This window comes from Octopus sinensis, linkage group LG3 (assembly GCF_006345805.1).
Source record: "Octopus sinensis linkage group LG3, ASM634580v1, whole genome shotgun sequence".
Classification (NCBI taxonomy): Eukaryota; Metazoa; Mollusca; class Cephalopoda; order Octopoda; family Octopodidae; genus Octopus; species Octopus sinensis.
The window spans coordinates 164,529,361-164,552,989 of record NC_042999.1 but is presented as its reverse complement, the minus strand read 5'-3'; the positions used below and the strand labels follow the sequence as shown (position 1 = coordinate 164,552,989).

General features: G+C 34.6%; 1 protein-coding gene across 4 annotated transcripts in view; it reads left to right on the top strand.

Moving 5' to 3' along the window:
- The window catches only part of LOC115209909 (calcium-dependent protein kinase C), a 385,995-nt gene that overhangs the window by 276,373 nt on the left and 85,993 nt on the right, over positions 1 to 23,629 (top strand). For all 4 annotated transcript variants that reach the window (XM_029778506.2, XM_029778507.2, XM_029778504.2 and 1 more), the window contains exon 6: positions 20,642 to 20,798. In XM_029778506.2, coding sequence (XP_029634366.1) covers positions 20,642 to 20,798 — 157 coding nt within the window. The remainder of the gene's footprint in view (positions 1 to 20,641; positions 20,799 to 23,629) is intronic.

Here is a 23,629-nt window from a genome sequence, read left to right as displayed (position 1 = left end):
CTATCTGTGGTCTGCTTCCATATTTAATGACACCTAATATTTGTCAAAAATCCCCACCAAAAGTTTTTACTTTTCTGCTAATTAGAAGTTCAAACATGGGATCAACTGTTTTCATAGGATCTCTTAATGTTCTTTGCAATTCCTCTTGGAGGAAACAGTGAGACATGTGGGTAATTCATGTGGGTAATTCATCCCAAATTATAGCATCAGCCTGACAGGTGTGAGTTGCTTTGTCACTCTGTAAGGGTACATTACATGTGGCACCATTAGCTAGATTAAAAAGAAAGGAGAAAACGAAATGTGCCATTGTACCCCCAGCAAACATCAAAGCAACTATTGCTGATGGTTTGTTCTTCTTGCAATCTTTCCTTCTTTGTGAACATTGAAGAGAATGATACTATAGAGAAATGTTTTACCTGACCCACTTGGCCCATCAATAAACAAAGTTTTAGAGGTGAGAATCTTATGACTGTGAGTATCTGCTTTTGAATTGTGAATTGCTTCTTTCATGATCTGGAAAGCTACTTGTTGACCACAATTTAATTTTTTAACATTTTCATCAAAGAAACTCTTTCGTTCAGTCTGTGGGAAATTTCTAAGATCTTGCAGAATGAATGGGTAGCCTGTACTGAATTTGAAAGTATTCATGTTTGGTGTACACATGAGGGTGGGGATTCTTTAATGTTGAACCATTTTCTCATAAAATAAGTTCAATTTTTTGCAATCTGTGTTGTCATCTACTCTCTTTGATATCTTCTGCTTCTTAGGCAGTCATTGGATCTTCTGAAAGTTGGGTTTCCAATGCTGTAACTAATTCGTCTGAATAGAGAAAAGTCTTGGCAGCTGATATGGAATTGCTGAAACATCTGCAACTGCCATAGTTTCATAGTATTCGTGGTCATCATGTATTGAGCCCAGTTCTATTGCAGCCGCTTTGTAAATATGGCAAACAACACCATTACTAGTTCTCATATCTTCAAGCAATGTAGCTCCAGGAATATGATGCAATAAAGCTCTTAGAATTGCTCCTGAGATGCCACATTTTCTCAGCGTTATTTCATGTGTGAAATTCAGGGAAATCAGTGTAGAATAATCCACATGCAAAGGACTTAGCTGGTGATTCTTAGTTAACTTGCATCCATTCAGTGGGGTTGGACTTGTTGTGTGTGGATAACATGTTGAGTATCATCATCATCATCATTATTTAAGTAAACATATTACCATTGGGGTAAATAAACTTTAAGCTGTTGGAATGAAGGATATGAACCCTGTAATTTGAATCCCCAAATCCTGCAGACTGCCTCTGATGACGATACATAGTGGCCATTTGTATAACATTAAATTTTATCTTTGTGTGTTTCTGTTTGTTGTCCATTGTTTTATTCACTAATATTGACCAACACCTGATTATAATCTTCATGAACGTATTTACTAATAACTGATTTTACAGACACACATTTCTACATTACAATGTCCTCCATATTTGGCTAAAAAGAACGGGGAATATAGTATTACTGAACTCTTATGTAATTTGACATTTCACTTTGTGGAACCATTATTTCAATGTCAGTAAAGTGGGTAATGTATTTTCCTGAAAGTCTTTAGAGAAGAGTTTTTTCATATTTCTCATCAACCATACACATTGGCTTGGATTTATCTCTCACACATGCACCACGTAGCATGCATTTGGTGACATGTTGAATTTAATTGGCTGTGCTTGTAGATGTAGAAGTTCTGCATAATCAAACCTATCATTATGTTTTGATCTTCTTATTTTTTTCTTTTTGTGTTTTAATATGAACAACACATGATAATGGCATAGTCCATGCTTTTGAAATTTATAATCCACATGTACCCTGCAGTCTCTCCCAAAATGTTCTTCTCCAAAGTGTCATGTAAGAGATTCCAAAGTAGTCATTGCTAAGCACACATACACATACACACACACACACACACACCACACACACACACACACACGTGCGCACACACCTCTCCACCATCGTACATTTGTCCTGAGAAATGGTTAAATAGTTTTGACAGATTCATTCTATAAAAATTTCTATCTAATAGCAATGTATGTATGTTATTTTATTACTTATGTTGAAAAGAAAAATGCAAAAATTAGAGTTACCTTTATTAAAAACAATGAAATATTAATTTAGAACAACACTTGGCAAGATATGCAACATGAAGCATGCTTGAACATCAACAGTGGAAAAAGTAAATAAAGCTATAATGCAATAATGTTAAATGAATGTGCATTTATAAAGCAATGTAACATTACTGCCTAAATACTGCCAGTAAATTTGTGTGTGTATGTGTACACACACACACACACACACTTTGATGGATTTTTAATACAGTTAGTATTCATTACTAAACACAATACTGTTATCATCTCTATGCTTATATGCAGTCAAAAACCCAGCCAGGGCCCAGTATAAAAGAGGTTATTGCACATGTGCTCCTGGAAGTCCATAGTAAACATATTTCTTTAAAATTATGGTGATAATTATATATATCTGTCAGAAAAAACAGTATTCAATACCATAGTAGAGATTAATAATAATAATGATAATGATAATAATAATAATAATAATAATAATAATAAATATAGTTTTGTGCTTCATTTACTTTTCATGCTGCTATTTATTCATTAATATGTTGTCAAAAGTGGTTGTGTGATGTATTTCTTTGCCTTTCTTTCACCTTCATTGGACCTCTCTCTGCTTCACTTTCATAGAGATGAAGCACGTTGTCTGTATATGAATTATCAGGACACTGAGTTGGTCTGGTTATTTTATTTCTGCATACCAGATGATAGCCTTTTGGTTCAGTTTCACTTGTGCCTTATGATTTCTTTCCTTTGTCATCCCTCTTCATAAAATTGTTTTAATGAAGTTTCAAGGGATGCACATACACACACGTGCAAGTGTGCATATATATATATATATATATATATATTATATGTGCATGTATTTACCTTCAGCAAAACTCCTGCCCTCCTTTCATATCCCTTTGTACTATACTCCATTCAGTTGTGGGACCTTGTCTTGCAGGTAATTTCTGACCTCACCATTGACGGTACATTTAATGGAGTGGTTGGCATATGAAGGGCATCCAGCTGTAGAAACCATGCCAAAGCAGATGTATGGAGCTTGGTGCAGCCTTCTGGATCATCAGTTTACATCGAACAGTCCAAACCATGTTAGAATGGTAAAAGGGAGATTAAATATTGATGGTGATGGTGATGACGATGATGTATATATATGCACATGTGTGTGTGTGTGTGTGTGTGTGTGCGTGTGCATATATGTATATTATGCATGAAAATTTTCTCGCTTAATGGATAAAATGATAATATATGTGATATAAGATGGTTTAAGCATTAATTTGAGGTAAAGAACAAAACCACTGACAGGACAGAAACCATGTCTTATTGCTTTCCAAGTGACTTCCTTATTGAACACATTTGTAATGTCTTCTGTCGTTCATATCAAAATGTTGGCTATCTCTATATAAAGCATACTTGGCTTTAATTCATGTCACAAATATTAAATTGAAGTATAAAAAATCTATGTTCAAGTGGGTGATACAATATTTGTGAAGCAAATGAAATACTTATGGACATAAAAGAGTTGATTATCTGTAACATTTATGTACTTAATTTGACAGGAGGAAATGCCAGCACTTTGTAGAGTAATAAGTAATGCATTTGTCCTGTAAATTAGATAAACTGAACCAAAAGGCTATCATCTAGTATGCAGAAATAAAATAACCAGACCAACTCAGTGTCCTGATAATTCATATACAAACTTCATTGAGGAGGTTTTCACCTGTTGACTTTAAATATCTGATCCATTCCAGTCTATATTGTCCTAAAATTTTTATCAACTAATTTTATTGAAACTTTCTCTTATGTTTGTTATTTTTACATTTTAAATACTCTTAAAGGAATCTTTCGTACAGCAGTACATGGATAATTTCTGTTGATCAAAGTTTTTTTACTCACTGTGCAACTCTCAAATGTTTGTGAACTAATAGCTGTAATGCTTTAGTGATTAACCTTTTGGAAAGGAAAGTTTGTGTGTATGCAGCACTGTGCCATGTAGGTGAGCAACATCTGAACATGGGTCTGAAGAATCTAGTCTTTAGGATGAGAGTATGGCTTTGTTATAGATGTGAAGTAGCCACGAAAACTTAGTGATCATGATGAGCAGCATTTGCAGTCTGAAGCCGTATCTTGTACATCTTGTACATCTTGTACATCTTGTACATCTTGTACTAGAAAAATTGTAGGAGAAAACTTGTTAGAGCAGTGTTTATGTGATTGTGATGTTGAGTGAAAGAACCTTGTCATATATTGGAGGATCTTTCAAGGTTTCTGTTCACAGAGGCCACGTTTGGCATGAGGTATACAAATTATGAAGGAACGATACCTATCTGACATAACAACACTCTTAGTTATGATCACTGAGATGGCAGAAATATCAAAACAATGAAGTATATTCTGTTCATTTAGCAAGAGTACGAGTTACCAACACACACACACACACACACACATCAAAGCAATGAAAGATATAGATGCTAATGACTGTTTATATTACCATTGAGATGTTGGTAAGTGATAGGATCGAGTTTGTAAGGTTTAAAGGGTTGCTTTTTGGTGGCAAAATGGTACACTGTGACATCTTTGCATGTGTTGGTGTAGATTCTTAAGAAAGAGATGCAGACTGCAAAGTTTGATGAATATAGGAACCAGCTCTGGAGTGCACTGAGTCAAAGTAGTGGAAGAAACACAGTGAGAACCAGTCACTTTGTTAGGTTGAACAAAACTCTGTGTGTGCGTGCGTGTGTGTGTGTGTGTGTGTGTGCATGAGATACGTTGGATTGTGATATTTGGAGAGAAAGAGAGAGAGAGTGTGTGTGTGTGTGTGTGTTTTGGAACACACATTGTAATGGCTTTATCTCTAGAAGTGCGACATGCTGAGTTGTCTTAGTCAAGGAGTGGAAATTAGAAGTTTTCAATGAAGTTAGTGGAGGTCCTTTTGACAATGGAATTGAAGACCTCCTTGTAAATTGGAAGCTGAAGGAGCTTGAAAACTGCAGTTTATGAAAGCATGTTTTACTTCATTGATGGTCATTTCATGGGGGTTGCCTGTGGTGGATAAACACCTCCTCTTTGGTCATGGCATCTTTTCCTAGCAATTGTAAACAGTATTCTTTGCTTGTACAGTCACAACACACCTATGACTGAACCACTGTGGGCTAAGTGGGCTATGGTTGTAGGTGGCATGTGCAGGGGCACAGCTACAAGGATGGTATCAATTACCTGCTTATCTACCTCCAAGCAATTGTAATTTATTTTCTGTCAGCAGTATTGTAATACAAACACATGTATACAAACAGGCCTATTATTGAAGGTGTCTATATATACTTCCTCCTGAGCTAAATTACACTATACACCTGTATCCTATCACAAAATGTTTATATACACACATTAATTAACCCTTCCATTCAATACCTGGCAGTCCTGTTAAACCATTCACCATAACACACCCATTTCATTTCATGCATTCATACTTCTCACTTCCATTATTCCCTTTCAGCTTACATTGTCAATAGAAATTTCTTTCATTGAATTCAGCCACTATTTTCTAATATAACTGAAAGAAAGCTTAATAATGTAAGGCTATACAGTTCTATTGATATTTTCTGCACAGAAGATGTATCTAATGAGGGTCTATAACACTTCAACTTCCTCTTCTCCATGCTGCTCTCTCCTGAACTCATCCCTCATCCACTCCACATCTTTCTCTCCTTCCTTCTCACCATCTCTTCCTGTTGTTCTTTTTGTTTCCCACTCCCCTTTATCTCTCTCTCACACAGACACAAGCATGAAAGCACAGTTTCTTTTTTATACTCATGAAGATTCATATCAGCTAAGGAGATATTGTGAATTTGTGACTTGCATGCTTTCCCTCGTATTTATTGGAAGCATAAAAGGAATACACCAAATTGAATATCCAATACCCCATCTTCTCTCTCTCTCTCTCGCTCTCTCTCTCTCTGTCACACACATGTACACACACACTGTAGCTGATACAAAACCCAATTTCAGAATTCCTCTAGCATCTTACATTCAGTATGTCAGCTGATTAAAAATGACATATTATCGCATTTACCTGGCCTTTGTGAATTCAACAAATCACAAAGGTGAAAATGTGGCCATTCATTAAACAACTGCAGTAGATTCCTTTAATTCCTGCTTTTCCATGCTAGCGTACACTTGACAAAGGCATATTTGAAGCAAGGTCTCCAATTTTCACTTGTTTTTCAGACTCTATGATGAGAACTACATCATCAACATGTAGGAACTCCCACAGGTGACTGGTCTTCACCTCAATTATTATGGCCTGGAAAACCAAGCTCTGATAAACTCCTACTTTCACCCCAAATTCTTCACTCAGCTGGTTGTCAACACTCACTTTACTCACTGCTCTACTGTGTATGACAAACACTGCTCTTGTCAGCCACTCTTCAATGTGGCCCACCAGATCTATAGATTGAAAGATCTATACATCAAGCTACCCTGTCAAAGGCCTCTAGATTAACAAAAGCTAGATATAGAGGTTTACATATGGCTAGGAACTTCTGCATTTTTCTTACTGTGAAGGAACCACAAGTGTTACTCTACCCTAGGACAAACCCAAACTGCATTTCATTTTAGTAGGATAACTCTCTAATCATTTGTGCTAAATATTTTGTAACTTTATTGGTGTAGTCTATCAGTTTGATTTCCTTTGCTAACAATTCTGCTGGTTTGCCACCTTCCAGCCACGGGTCATATTATTAATGTTTATATATATATATATTCAACTTACAATGAAAGTAAACAAAGTTGGCTTTAGAAGTGTTGAGATGTATTGAAAGATACAGAAATAATTTATTCTCAAACACAGGATAATGCTAATATAATAGCATGAGCAGGATAAACTTATCCAAATATTGCAGAAAAATCTGTCAGCAGCCAGCAGACTTGAACTCACATTCTTGTGATTACACATCAAGTGCTTTACCTTTAAGCTAAATTACCCAGTGACAAATTCTTCTGCAATTTTAGGATTTATAAATCTAGCATTATAAGACACTAGCATTAAATTCAACCTACAAGGAAAGTGAACAAAGTTTGCTTAAGAAGCATTTAGATGTATTGAAAGATACTGAAATAATTGAACCCAGAACCATGCAGGTAAAGCACTTGATGTGTAATCACAGGGATGTGAGTTCAAGTCTCATGGCTGGCCACTGACTAATTTTTCTGCAATATATGGATAAGTTTATCCTGTTCATGCTATTATATTATTATATTAGCATTATCCTGTATTTGAGAATAAATTATTTCTGTACCTTTATATATATATATATTTATTGGTGCAGGCAAGGCTGTGCAGTAAAGAAGCTTGCTTCCCAACCATGTGGTCTTTGGTTCAGTCCCACTGAATGGCACCTTCAGAATCATCCTAAAAAATTAACATGATCTGGGTGCTTTCTTAAACTCAAAATGTTAGGATTTTGAATGCTGCCTTTATGAGTGGGAATTCATTTTGGCAATGGGGTTATGTCCATTTTCATAGATGCAGGAGTTGCTGTGTAGTAAGAAGCTTGCTTTCCAACCACATGGTTCTGGGTTCAATCCCACTGTGTGGCATCTTGGGTAAGTATCTTCTACTATAGCCTCGGGTCAACCAAAGCTTTGTGAGTGGATTTGATAGACGGATACTAAAAGAAGCCCGTCGTATATATATATATATGTATATAACTCTGATAGGTTTCGGCTACTGTAGGCCCAAGCCATGTCTAACTTAATAGCGTATGTATTTGTGTGTCTGTGTTTGTTCCCCCACCATCACTTGACAACCGATGTCGGCGTATTTACATACCTGTAACTTGGCAATTCAGCAAAAATTGATCGATGGAATAAGTAGTAGACTTACAAAGAATAAGTCTTGGGGTTGATTTGTTCGACTAAAAGACGATGTTCCAGATGTCTAGTTGGTGTGTGGGAAATTTGTCGAGTGTGTTGTTCTTCTTTAACAACAGGCTGGAGGTTGGCAGTCAATATATATTATTTAGCTATATCTGGGTGTGTGTAGGTTCCTTTTTGATAACGTGCTCATGTATTGTTTATAACAAAAAAAAAGAGAAAAGAAAAAAGAAGGAAAAAAAAGGAAGCTGCATGTATAATACAAAACTTAGAAGCAGTGCTACGGATGTACCAGCACACACGAGATTGAGACATGGCTGACCTCACGCACATCTCATGAGGAATTCTTGAAGGCTAATTATAGCAACGACTCCATCAATTCCTAGGGATATCTGAAGAAGGAATTTTTATTCGGAAATATCATATCAGGCAATGGTTGATTAAATTACAACAGTTTAGTCCATTGTTTGTATCAAAGTGCATTGTTGTGTCATTTAAAACATTCTATTCTTTATATATATATATATATATTGTATGTGAGTGTGTGTGCATCCCTGTGTACATACATATGTATATATTCAAGACTACAAATAAAGTTATAGCAGTTATAGCACTTGATATAAAACACTGCAATTTTGTGTTTCTTCTTCTAAAAAAAATCTGAAGCATGAAGTCAACTGTAAGAGCATCTCTGAGATCTGAGATATAATGGCAAGAAAAAAAGAGTTTTCTTTTATGTGTAACCATTTCTTTTGAAGACTATAGGAATTCAGCTCTGCATTGAGATTATGGACTAGCATGGCCAATACAAAAGGACTGTTACATGTGGGAGTTGTATAGTTTGGTTGTTTTAGATCAATTCCTATCCATTTAAAAATACATGGTAATGGAATCCGAATGGAAAGGATTCTCATAAAACTAAATACTATTCAATTTTTGTTGGTGATGTTGGGTTGTTGTTTTTTTTTATGTATTCATTCAAAAAATAATTGCTTTTCCACTTCTCTGCAATAGTGGTGACAACATCAAAATCTATTCATCATCTCTCTTTCTCTCTCTCTCTCTCTCTCTATCTCTCTTTCTCTCTCATGTTCATCATACTCTTCACTTATTGCAAGTTTCTTGAAAATAAGCAGTGTTTCTACTAAAGTTACTATTTTTTTGTTATTTTTTTTTTTTTTTTTTTTTCATATAAGCCAATATTGTCAATTTACCCATTCAAAATCATCATCATCAGAAAGTAACAGCTTGTTGTCTTCATATTTCTCAAGTTCTCTCTTTTTTTGTCCACTTCTTTATTTAATTGGACTGACTATAAACTCAATGGCTCCTCTTGGATTTTTCTCTTTCTTTTATCTTCCATTTTTTTCTTCCTTTTTCCAACTTCTGCCTCATTATATTTTGGTAACGCTTTGGTAACATCTTTGTGGAGATTGTGGAGAGCTTTCCTCCATTGTTTCCTTTCTGAATAAGCTTCTCAAAATTGATCAACTCAAACTTACTTTTATACTCCATTATCTATTCTTTTTTTTATATATATAATTATTCATTTATTAGTTTTTGTTATTAATACTAACTATGACAGGAATTATGACAGTGATGATCATGATGAATATGATTATCATTCATTAATTTCCCTATCCTCCTTCAGTTTAATTTGCATTGACAATATTTCTGGCTAATTTATGGATTATTGAAGAATGACGTTATCTTATCCTTTTTTGTTTTGTCAATTCATAATAAAGGAATCTCTCTCTCTCTCTCCTCTCTCTCTCTCTCTCTCTCTCTCTCTCACACACACACACACACACACACACACACACACACATTAGATTGACAAACAGTAGGTTTGTGGGGTTTTTTTAATATATATATTGTTTTCTTTCCTTTTTTAACCATGATTGCTATATTTGAGCAGCTGTAATCAATTATTTATTCTTGAATAAATTTTTTAACTTTTTCAATAATAAATTTGCTCTTTATATAGTTTGTATCATCCTCTTTACTGTCTTTGACTGATTTTAGTGATTAGACTGCAGCTACATCGTGATAACACTGTCATATCAACCCCTGTGCTTATCTTAATCTGATATTTACTTAATCTTTTTTCATGAAGATAAGTTGATGGAGTCCTGTTTGGAGGAGATGCAGTTCTTGATGAGAAACTGCATCTTCTCCAACTTATATTTACTGTTTGACATAAAAGGTTTGTGCATACATCAATACTGCTACAGACAGGTACACAGTGACACAGTCAAACTGACGTGGTTCACTGACTCAGTTAAACCAACTCACAGAAACTAAACTTAAATAGCCTTTACTGATTAGCTTAAACTGAATCCAAATATCCTTAACTAAATTTAGCTGAAGTCCAATATCCTTAACTTACAAGGTTGAACTGAACTCAGATGAGATTTTTGTCATTACAAAAAGTGATTTCTTTTACCTTATCATGCCTATTTAATCTAAAAGCCTTCACTTGACTGTATTGGGATCTGAGAAGAATAAGCTATCAAAACTGTTTCACTAAACTAATAATTAACTCCAGTGGCTGCTGGTGAGGAGTTGTTTGTTGTTATTTTCATGAATGTGTTTCCATCATTTATTAAAGCATTTATATTCATCAACATTCATTGTCATGTTTGTCGTCATGAACATTCTTATTCATTATCAACCCCCTACCACTGCTATCATCAATTTTCATCACCATCATCATCATTAGCATTCACTGTCATATTTCTCATCATCTTTATTCATTGTCAACATCACTATCCCACCATTAGCATCGTTGTTCATTATCTTCGTTACTCCCATCACCATTATGGTAATAGCTCTTTTACTCTTTTACTTGTTTCAATCATTTGACTGCGGAGCACCGCCTTTAGTCGATCAAATCGACCCCGGGACTTATTCTTTGTAAGCCCAGTACTTATTTTATTGGTCTCTTTTGCCGAACCACTAAGTGACAGGGACATAAATACACCAGCATCGGTTGTCAAGCAATGCTAGGGGGACAAACACAGACACACAAACACACACACACACACATATATATATACATATATATACGATAGGCTTCTTTCAGTTTCCATCTACCAAATCCACTCACAAGGCATTGGTCGGCCCGGGGCTATAGCAGAAGACACTTGCCCAAAATGCCACACAGTGGGACTGAACCCGGAACCATGTGGTTGGTTAGCAAGCTACTTACCACACAGCCACTCCTGCACCTATTTATTTTTTTTAAATATGCTGCTGTAATTAGTAAATCTTCCATTCACCCTACTTTCCTCTTTCCTCAATTGTTTTATAAATCAAAAACATTTCACTGCTATTGTAACAAGAAGTTTGATTATATATCTTTGATATCTCTGAATCATGCTCATTTCTTTCTTCTTCACTTGTAGATTCTGAAATGCAACTCCCAGCCTTAGCTAGCGTTCTCCCCATGTCCTTCCCACTTGTTTTCAGTCGACAGCTTGCCCCCAAAATATATTGTTACCTCATACTGAGCACTTCTTTATCCCCTTTTGTTGTATTCTTGGTTGCTTTTATGTTTGTACCACTTCTATCTTCATTCTTTCATTTGCTTATACGTCTCACCATCGATACTGTCATTCAACAAATTCAGTATAACACCTAAGTCTCCTTCAAATCATGCACTGCTACCTTAAGAAAGAACACATTGGACAATGTGCTTAATTCAATTACAAACCGAAAGATTCTAAATTTTATTTTCTGTCTGTCTCAGTACATTGTTTGCTTTGATTTAGAAATTCTTATTTTTGTAGTCTTCAAGGAACACCAATTTTCCAGTTGCTGCAGAGATAATTATTATTATTGTTTTTATGGCAGCAAACTGGCCGAATTATTTGCAAGCTGGATGAAATGCTCAGCAGTATTTCGCCTGTCACTACATTCTAAATTCTGCTGAGGTCGACTTTCATCATTTCAGCATCGATAAATTAAGTACCAGTGAAACACTGGGGTCAATGTAATCGGCTGGTTCCCTCCCCCAAAATTTGAAGCCTTGTTTCTCTGCTAGAAAGTATTATTATTATTATTATTACTTTCATTGTTTCTTTTTATTTCATTATATACAAACCTCCCGTACTTTATGTCTATCCTTTTATTGTCCACTTCATTCTTTACCCTGGTGTATGTTCTGAGTTCAAATTCTGCCAAGGTTGACTTTGTCTTTCATAAGTACCAGTTGAATACTGGGGTTAATGTAAATGATCCCCCCCACAACTTGTTGGCCTAGTGCCAGAATTTGAAACCATTATCATCATCATCATCATCGTTTTTATTGCAATGAATTGGCAAGAGAGTTTATTTGTTCAGAGTTTTACATTCTGAGTTCAAATTCCACCAAGGACAGCTTTATCTTCCATTCTTTGAGAAGTATTGGGGTCAATATAATCAACTGTTTCCTCTCTACCAAAATTTCAGGCCTAATGCCTATGTAAGAAATCCTTATTATTATTATTGACTACTCTTATGACGCAAGAATATTCTGCATAACAATTTTTTTAGTTTATCTTAAAAGTTGTTTCCATTGAATATTTACTGTTATGAAGTGAATCTAAAAAGCTGAAATCATTGTATCTAACCCAGTATTTGTTTTGTCTGTATGTGTAGTTACTGATATGTGTATTATTTATATATATCATATATATATATATTAGTATATATGTCCTTTTTTGCTGTAATTGGGTATTTGCTGTCAATTAATTATGTTTAATTGTAAACTATACGCATCACTTAAACTTGTTTAAATTTCCATTTGAGTGATTTTATATGATTTTGACAAATTTCTAAAAACTGTGTCAGGAAAATGTTTGTTTAACTTGCCTGTTTATAAAAGTTGTATTTAAATCTGAATTAAAAATTTAGTTTTTGGACTGTTAAACATTATCTCCTGGGAGTATATTTTCAATATTTATTCTAACACTGTGGTTTGAGCAGTTAGATATTTTCTCATCATCAGGTGTCCAAACTGGATTTCAAATTACAAACATATAGTCCACGAAGCCACCAGTGCATCTATTTGAGACCATATAAATATTCAGAAATAAGATACCTGATAAAAATTGAAGATTTTACTGTTTTTGATGCCAGCCCAGCTGAGAACACTGCCACACCATCATTCTACAATACAAACATTTTGTTTTAAAGTGAACTTAATTTTAAAATTCCAACAAAATTTCATGTTATTAGTTTTTGTTCTAAACGCCAGCTTAATACTGATAAAATTATTTTTACTAAATTCTTCATTATTTTCAAAAATAATTGAAGTAAAGGCAGTGGATTTCAACAGCAATATGATAACAAAACGGTTAAACTGATCAAAAGATTGTGTAGCTATAGATATCATAAATACACATTCTAAAGATGAGATTAAAAGTTGGGAAAATTATAATCTAAATTACAAGAGCTCATCAGATATTAAATCAGGATGCTGGTAATTTTTGTATAAGGATAAAAAAAAAAAATTTGTGTGCGTGTATGTGTGAATTAAAAAGGTTTTTTTTTTCTTTTTTAGTTTTCCTGATGGTATTGATCATATCTTTGAATAACTTTCAATCTTCCTTCTTGTCTAGAAAGCCTAAAATATAGAATTTATGGTAGTCTGGACCAACTTACAACTTTATTGCATTAATAGTGTATATTGTATCTGTTCAAGTTTAGTATTTAGTCTTTCTGAAATTCTGAAATATTCTTTTAGTTTTAATTGACTCCATGACTGTTTATTTTCTGTTTTGCCTAGTAATTTTCTCAATAATTGTGTATAAGTCTTGTAATTAACTAAATGATTATTAGTTTTGAATACATAAGACTCTACCTCCAACATACTACACACATATTTCGGAAAGCATTATGCAATTATATAACTTTGGTTTAATGTTAATTAAATTCATTATCTTCCAATCAAATGGCTATAAGGAAATCTCTCAATAGGGAAAAATTCAATGAAGTAAAATTCTTAATTGTAAATGAGTGTCCTTTGAAAGATCAATCAAATATGGTTTTATAGCCATTTTATTTCATCATTCTGCTAAGAAAGCAATGTGAGTTCTTCAGTGAAATAAGAAACAAATGAACGAATTGTATTGCTACAGCCTTAACAAAAATGAAGTTGGTGTATGGGAAGATTTGTAGATAAATTTAGGTATACTAGGCGTAGGAGAGGTTTGCTTACAAACCACATGGTTCCAGGTTGAGTCCCACTGCATGGCACCTTGCGCAAGTGTCTTCTACTATAGCCTCAGGCTGACCAAAGCCTTGTGAGTGGATTTGGTAAACGGAAGCTGAAAGAAACCCATTGTATATATGTATATATATATATATATGTGTGTGTGTGTGTATATGTTTGTGTCTGTGTTTGTCCCCCCAACATCGCTTGACAACCGACGGTGGTGTGTTTGTATCCCCACAACTTAGTGGTTCAGCAAAAGAGCCCTACAGAATAAGTACTAGGCTTACAAAGAATAAGTCCTGAGTTTGACTTGCTCAACTAAAAGCAGTGCTCCATCATGGCCACAGTCACATGACTGAAACGAGTAAAAGAGTAATGAGTAATGTTTAAGCAACTTAGTTTAACTTATAGTCAGCATTTTTACTATATTCTCTGAAGCCAAATAATAACATGTAGTTATATCATTAAATAGCTAAAGCATGAATTGTAAGATGTTTTCTCCTCAAATTTATAATGGAAAGGTTTTTGATATTTTTTGGATCCTATCTGTATTTTCATTCTTCTTACCCTAATGCCCTTAACATATAGTTGAAGGCTACGTTTCACAGTCAGTCTTTGGTACTTACTTGCTGTTTAATGCATTTAGCATATGCTATTTCTTGAATTATTATATTGAAAATTATCTTGTGCTACTAAATACAAACATCTGCCTAAAAAAGATATTAATTTCTTAACCTTACAGATGGTTTAGATATGTGTTGACAGCTGTGTTGAAACTGCTTCCAATCTTGATTCTCGTAAGAGAATCATGCTAACTAGATTATATCTGAAGATATCATCACTAATAACAACTACCTTGTCATCAGTAGTGTCATTACCAAGAAACAGATTTAGTGCAGTTGAGAGAATGAGCTGTAAGGAGAGACTGTAACTGAATCATCATAGAAGGTCTGCTGCTGGAGACAAAGTATAACAGATGTATAACAGATGTTATACTGCTTACATCTGCAACTGATTGACTAACTTGTGATTTTTCCAGCTGCAGTAATTAGGTCTACAATTTAACTTCTGATTTGTTATATATTTGAACAACTCATTGCTTGACCCAGAAAAAAAAATGAACCTTCTACATCTGGAAAAAGTTTAAGGATTGTGCTCTATTCAGGAACACACTTGTCTCATTCATTTGATGTTCCATTAATACTGTAAAATATAAATAATGATATTCTTTTATTTAGGTACATGCCTCTATTTTTTAAAGAGTAGATAAGTTGTAGTTACTTAACTGAACATCACTATATTGCTGCCTGGTATTTTATTAACATCTTCCTAGGTACCATAAGATGTATGTCACACCTCTTGGTAATTGAAATCAGGAATGTGAGACATCAACGTTTGTGCAACTCTCTAGATATAAATAACTCAGGCGGAATATTACTGGTATGAGAGATTCTTGAACTGAACTTAGAACTGTGTGATAGTGAAGCATAATTTGTTATGGTTATGTTCAAAGTTCCCTTGATATTACTGGTATGTGAGCCTAGTATACAACCAATACTTTATACACTTCAGGAAGATGCAGAATGCTTAAATTCTAGCTGATACTCATAAGGTTTAAAATAAATTTAAAAAATGGACCCTGGGCTTTGAAATTAGAAGAAGGCTTTCAGCAAGCCTCCACCACCATCATCATCATCATCATGTTTTAATTTTTTTTATTTTTACTTGTTTCAATCATTTGACTGTGGCCATGCTGGGGCACTACCTTGAAGAATTCTTAGTCAAGGGAATCAGCCCCAATACTTATTTTTAAGACCGGTACTTATTCTACCAGTTCTTTTGCTGAACCATTAAGTTACAGGGATGTAAACAAACCCTTACCAGTTGTCAAGTGATGGTGGGAAACAAACATAGATACATATGTATATACAGGTATGTGTGTGTGTGCACACGTGCATGCATGCGTGTGTATATATAGATGTAGATAGATATAAATAAAAAATACACATTAAGTACAGGACCAAATAGCAAAAGAAGTCTAACTCCTCCTCAGTTGTTGACTGTTTATTGCTTCCTTTTTTGAGCTTTCAACAACAAGATAAAAAAACTTCATGAGACAGCAGCAACCAGAAATTTTTTAAATATAAAATTTGTGGAGAGTTAGGACAAACATTAAGGGCCGTTTGGCCATGACATTATAATGGGTAATGCCTGGGAGAAATTTTGAAAGGATATAGAAAAAATAAAAGAGAAGAAAATTGTAGAAGAGAAAAATGTGGAGATGCAAGAGAAATGATGTCCAGCAAGGAGGACGTCCGAAAAGAGAGAGGTAAGAGAAATGATGTCCAGCAAGGGGGACGTCCGAAAAGAGAGAGGTAAGAGAAATGATGTCCAGCAAGGGGGACGTCCGAAAAGAGAGAGGTAAGAGAAATGAGTTGTAGTCATGTGTGAGCAAACAGGCAGAGGGGATGAGGGAAAGAAACAAAGGGAATGAGGAGAAAGGAGAGGGAATGAAGGATAGTAGGAAGTGGAAGAAAGACAGGGGGACAGCAAAGAACAAGGGGAGGAAATGGAAAATAAAAAGGATTATTGAGGGATGGAGCGAAAAAAGAAAATAGTGTGGTGTCGCAGAAATTATAAATAAATGTAAGAACTTACGATAGACAAGGCTATATTCAATTATAAATAAATAAAGAAAATACACATTAAGTATAGGATATTAACCAATGAGCAAAAGAGATGTAAACACATGAGGTAAGTACAGGACAAGATACCAAAAAAATACATGTGTGTGCGTGTATATATATATATATATATATATATATAACGGGAAGCTTTATGAAAATAGACAAAAGACGAAGGCAGGTGGAAAACAAATGAACAATTGTATTAGTATGGCGCTCAGGAAATATAAATAAAACAAGTCTTTAACGTTTCGAGCCTACGCTCTTCAACAGAAAGATACACAGAGAGAAAAAAAACACAGAAAGAAGGAGAGAAAAAAAATGCGTGCAGTAGCTAACGAATCAACATGGCGATCTGATTTCGGCCAGAGGTCAAAGATCAAACATGAGACGCGAGAGCGAAATAAGGGGAATGTGGAAAGCATGAAATGAATGTAAAAAAAGTGGTAATATAAGAGAAAATAAAAATACAACAAACGGGACAGTTTATGCGAACAAGTTCAAGGTTGAAAGTTCAAGGTGAGAAAGGTGTAGATGTCGTGGTATATTTTTTAATATGTATGTATGTGCGTTTATCTGTGTTTGTCTCCCACCATCACTTTACAACTGATGCTGGTGTGTTTACGTCCCCGTAACTTAGTGGTTCAGCTAAAAAGAGACCAATAGAATAAGTACTAGGCTTACAAAGAATAAGTTCTGGTGTCTATTTGTTTGACTAAAGGCAGTGCTCCAGCATGGACGCAGTCAAATGACTGAAACAAATAAAAGTGTAAAAGAATGTAGAAATATATATATATATATATATATACAATAAGTTCATTATTATTATGTAACTTATACTCAACCTTTCAGACAGATCAACATTACATACCCAACAGATCATCCTCACTTCGTTCCTATCCAGTCCCTGCAAATCTTGAACTACTAATCCTAATGTCTCATTACCATAATTCCATAAAAGTCTTTCCAGGGATACAATATTCAAAATCCATGTCAAGATATTACTCTAATAATCTGTAGCATATTGTTTATATCAATTCTTTAGTGATTACCATAAGTTCTTTTAGTGAAGTGTCTGAGGGGAAAGATCTAAGGAAAGTTCTTGTGCTCCCCACCAAACAAAAAAAGGTTATTTCAATATTTTTTTTCTTATTTCTTTGTATTCTAATTTCTTTATTTCTTCAAATTTTCTTTAATTTCTTTATTTTTTTGTGAAGATAGGGGCAGAAATTTTCACTTAAATATCTGATAGCTAAAATATAGCAAATTTGTTTTCCTTTTTTTAATTTCTCTTTGGTGATATTTTGTCATCTTTCTTTTCTTATTTTCCCATCATCTTCAAGTCATATTGTTGTTGTTGTTAGTAGTAGTTGTAGTAGTAGTAGTGTAGTAGTAGTAGTAGTAGTAGTAGTAGTAAATCATTTTATTTTTCCTGGTAACAATTAGATCTTGTGTTGCTGACTGGAGTAACCTGCTGGGGAATCTCTCTCTCTCTGTCTCAATGTTTATGTATGTGTGTATAGTGTGTATGTATGTATATATATATGTGTGTCTGTATGGAGAGAGAGAAAGAGAAATATTCTTATCTAGTTAATTTGTCTCTTTGTCTCATTTTCCTTCCCATACAGTCTCTCTCCCCCACCACTACCCTTTCTCACCACTCTCAACAACCTCTTTATTCTTTTCTTTTTAGTCTCTCCTTTCCCTAGACTCTGTCTTTCTCTCTCCTCTGATCCACCGCCACAATCAATGATAATGTTTTCTATTCAAACTGCCATCCTATTACACTGTCTTATGATAGGATGATTACATTATAATATAGAAAATAAAACCTTACTTGGACTGAAGCCATATTCTTTCACCTCACCCTTGGGTTATAGACAAATATTCTGCTCTTTAAATTTGATATATATGGAAATAAAAATAAAGATTCATTAACTTGAATCCTACTTAGTTTGTTATTTACATTCTCTGTTATCTTGGAAGATTCCATTAATGAACAAGGAAAATATTCATGCTTTTTTTTTTGGCTTTTTTTTTCAGAGCAACTGTCTCTCTTTCTTTTCATTTTTTTTTTTTTTACAAATGTTTCTGCATTTGTTGTTAAGAATTCTGAATCTTTCTCTTTGATGTGTTGTCTTTTGTCTCTGAAACTTGTATTTCAGCCATTCTAAAGAAGCTGGTATTATCATAAGAATGAAATCTAGGTCATTTCTTTGTTTCTGCTGCTTTTATTTTTTTTCTTGTATTGTTTGTCTGGCTTTCTCTGTACCAACTGAAGACTATTGAGAGTGCCTTGTTATTGTGTGCCAGTGAAATAGAGGCAATAAATGCAAAGGAATTGCAGTAGTTTGGGGAGAAATGAATGTAGGGGCCAAAGTCTATGCATAGGAGAACCTGAAAGAAATGCTTTACTAAATTAAGGGACTGAAGAAGTAGCTGAATAGGAAAGACTTCGGTGTGTGACGCAACTGTTTTGGCTGATGTATTGTCCCAGGTTAGCTTCAATCTACAGGATTCCAGTCATGACAGTTCTACCTCACTTTTACAGACCACATTATTCAACAGTTTAGTGGTGTTTAGGAGGGATTTGCCGATGTACAGAAGGCTAATCTTTCTATGTTGATTTCTTGAGATGGCAGGCCTAGCCACAGTGGCTGCAAGAGTAATTCACCTCTGAGTTCCAATACATGTGTCACTATTCATTCCCTCTCTCTCTCACACACACACACATCATTCAGCAAAATCTTGGACAGGTAAAGATACTCCACCCTAGAAACATGCTCTCTCTACTGCAGCTGCAATATTAGCCTCAATGCTGGTGGGTTTTACTTATTCATGAACATCAGTATTGGTAACAAAATCACTTTAGTGGTTGTTGAAAATTGTGTGGAAACACTCAAGCAGTTGTATGTAATAATGGTATGCAACCTGTGATTTGGAGCTGTGCCTTTTCTTTGATTCCTGCTGCTCTAGGCATTTTTTGTACAGTCTGCCAGAGATGAAATATCTTTAGTTTATTCGAACATTTAAATACAAGGAAACAGGAAAGAAGAAACATAAGAAAGAAAAAGAAAGGACAAAAATGTGGGGGTGGATAAGGCAGTAGAAGATGGAGTGGGAAGAGACGATGGGTCACATACCCCAGAACAAATGAGGTGCTCAGCCACACCCTGCAGTAATGACCATGATGGTGTTACTGTGGAGAATGGCCAGTGACACTTGCTGCCGCAGCCACTTCACCTCACGGGGCTCATTTCTCTCTGACAGGCAGCTGTTATCCCTATTTTGTGGAAGAAACTGTTAGTATGGGATCCAAGAGTGTTTTCAACCTTTGTCAATGTGCTATTGACCTCTTTGCTGATCTTGCCATATGACCTTTTTCACAGTTTCCATCTACCAAATTCCACTCAGTATTAGTCAATTCAAGATTATGGTGGTAGACAATTGCCCAAGTGTCATGCAGTAGGCTTGAGCCTTAACTACATTGTTTTGAAACAAATTGTTTAACTACACAATCATGCCTTTTTTTAACTTATAGTGTTGAGTACAGGTCATCCTGAGATCTTAACCTGTCATTGAATGGGGTTGGGTAGTATAAAAATATTTACACTATTGCCCTAGTTGTTTTTATTTTTTTATTTTGTGTAAGAATCTAGGCCAGTGTTTGTAGCTTTGAAGAGCCCCCTGCCCTAGCTGACTCAGTTAATGCCAAAAGTTACTCTCTGTAAATGAAACATTACATTTTCATACTTTATTTGTTTTTTCCAGTCCTAGAAGCAAAAAACCTGGTGCCAATGGATCCAAATGGATTAGCTGATCCGTATGTGAAAGTGAAACTTATTCCAGATGAATCAAACAAAACCAAGAAAAAGACCAAAAGAACAAAAGCTACTCTGAACCCTGTTTGGACTGACACGTTCACATTGTAAGCTGGTTTATTACTTACAGAAATCTTCCCTGGCTCTGATGCTCTCTGATTCCTATACTTCCTTCAACTCTCTCTGTCTGTCTCTCTCTCTCTCTCTCTCTCTCCATATGCATACATAAATATATATATATATATATATATATATATATATATATATATATATATATATATATATATTATTATTATTTGTTAATAAACCATGTGGTATACACCTGGTAGTTTGGTGGTAAAGCACATTCACTGGCTCAGTGATTGATGGGTATTTAATTAATGTGAGAAACAGAAGATGGAAGATACAAGAACGTTTATTGATCACTACAATTGTTTCAACCCATCTAGCATTGATCAATACTAGATGGGTTGAAACAGTTGTGGGAATCAATAAAGATTCTCATATCCTCCACCTTCAGTCTCTCTCATTAACCATACATATATATATATATATATATATATATATATATATATATATATATATATATATATATATACATATATATATATGCCTCATAGAAGTACTTTGCATCTACACGAGCGAATATGACTCAATAGTAAAAAACAAAAGTGAATACTGTCCTACAAAAGGCAGAAATAAAACACTTGATGCTTTTTATGAACACATTATCGATTTTCCTTTTAATTCCCTACGAAATCAACAAATTAAATCCAACCTTAATGTAAATGAATGGAAAGACCTAATTGAGTTAAAAAAGGATATAAACTTCACCTTAAAGAAGCTGATAAAGGAAGTGCGGTAGGGATGATGGACACAGAGTACTACAAAAATTTAATACTCTCCATTTTGGAAAACAATATTTACTATGAGAAGATAGTACAATACAACCCACAGAAGACACTTAAAAACTTATCCTCCTTACTTCAAATACATGGAAAGGGCCTCACAAAAAATGAAATTGACCATTTGTCCAATGGTAGAATAGTCTAATCTACAGATTACCTAAAATACACAAAAACCTACATATTTGTAAAGCTTGCAAAGTTTATCCAAGCATATGCATTAATGTTCCTCCTCCTCCTGACTGAAACTGAGACCCGTCATTGCTAGCCCTGCTTGTGAAACCCACCATTTGAGCAATTTCCTTGATGTCTTACTCAAACCATTTCTGAAATATGTGGAAAAGCTTCATCAGGGATGACTTAGACATGCTCAACCACCTCCCGAAGACAATAAATGAAGGAACCCTGCTAGTATCATTCAATGTGGTGAACGTGTACACCAATATCCCACGCGATTATGGTATAGAAGCAATCACCTTCTGGCTAGAAAAATACCCAGAGGAGATCCCCAGGAAGCATCAACCACAGATTCATAATCGCAGCACTCAAATTCATCCTACTGAACAACTATTTCATGTTCGATACAGTTTACTACCAACAAAAATGTGGAATTGCAATGGGAACCCGAGATTCTCCAGTGATTGCGAATCTTGTAATGGGTTACCTAGAACTTGAAATATACCAATTATCACAACAAAAATATGGCACCTCATTTCATTGCTATTTAAAGGAGAACTGGAAGAGGTATTTGGATGATTGCTTTATACTTTCGAAAGACAGCATGGACAAACTCCTCGATTTCAAAATAATGCTTAACAATATTAATAGCAACATACAATTCACCATGGAGCACAGGAGTAAACAACTTCTTTTCCTTGACGTCCTAATTAAAATAGTCAATAATCAAATCGAAACGAACATCTTCTATAAACCCACAGATTCTAAACAATACCTATTATTCAACTCATGCCACCCCAAACACATAAAAATTAATATACCTTATAATCTAGCGAAAAGAATCTGTGCCATAGTTTCGGACACCTATACTCGTGAATGAAGACTCCTTGAACTCAGATCAATACTGATCAAAAGACATTACCCAATATCATTAATAAAAGATGGCATTAAGCGAGCTAAGGAAATAGATATACGAACGTTAAGGGAAGTCAACTGAAATACTACAACAGACTTAAAAATACTCCCATACATATCCACACATAATCTTAGAAACAATGAAGCCTTCAACATTATCATCCAAAATCTACCCACCCTCACAGAACATAAAACAATGAACAAGATTCTAGGCTCACACAAAATTATCAAAAGCAAAATGCAACCGAAATCATTAAAAAAAATATTAGCCAGTGCAAGACTATATCCATTAACAACGGAACCAAAAGTGAAAAAATGTGGTTGACCTAACTGTGGTACATGCCCCCACCTTCTGGAGGGTTCAGAATTCCACTTTAAACAAGGTGAAATATCTAAGATTAAATCAAATTTCACCTGTATTCTTTGGTATGGTCTGTATTCTTTCTCATTCATTAATTGCTAAATATAAGCCTAAAGAATTTATTTCGGATATTGTTTCCTTAATTCACACCGTAAGAGTATTTCACTTTCTCACTGCACTGAAATTATTATAACAGCTTTTGTACAATGAGAAATTGTTTCAGAGAAAGCTTAGAAATATGTACTAATGCTGTGTCGTGTGTGATTTTTCTCAAATAACATATGAATAGATCCAAAGGAAAGTAAATTAAGGTGTTCTTTACAATTCTCCTTTCTCCTGATAGCAATATTTGAACAAAAAAGCAAAATATGATCAGGCTCTACATTTTGGCTCATTTCTTCAAGTAGCAACCAAATTTTCTGTAACAGATTTCCTAAAAATTGAGACCTTTCAAGCTAATGTACAAGTTATTGGGTTATCCGGAAAGTTCGTGCCAATTTATTGTATTTACCTTTCAGCTTATTTTAGAACATGGTTGAGTCCATCAAATAGGATTTGACTACACCTTAAAGCACAGTTT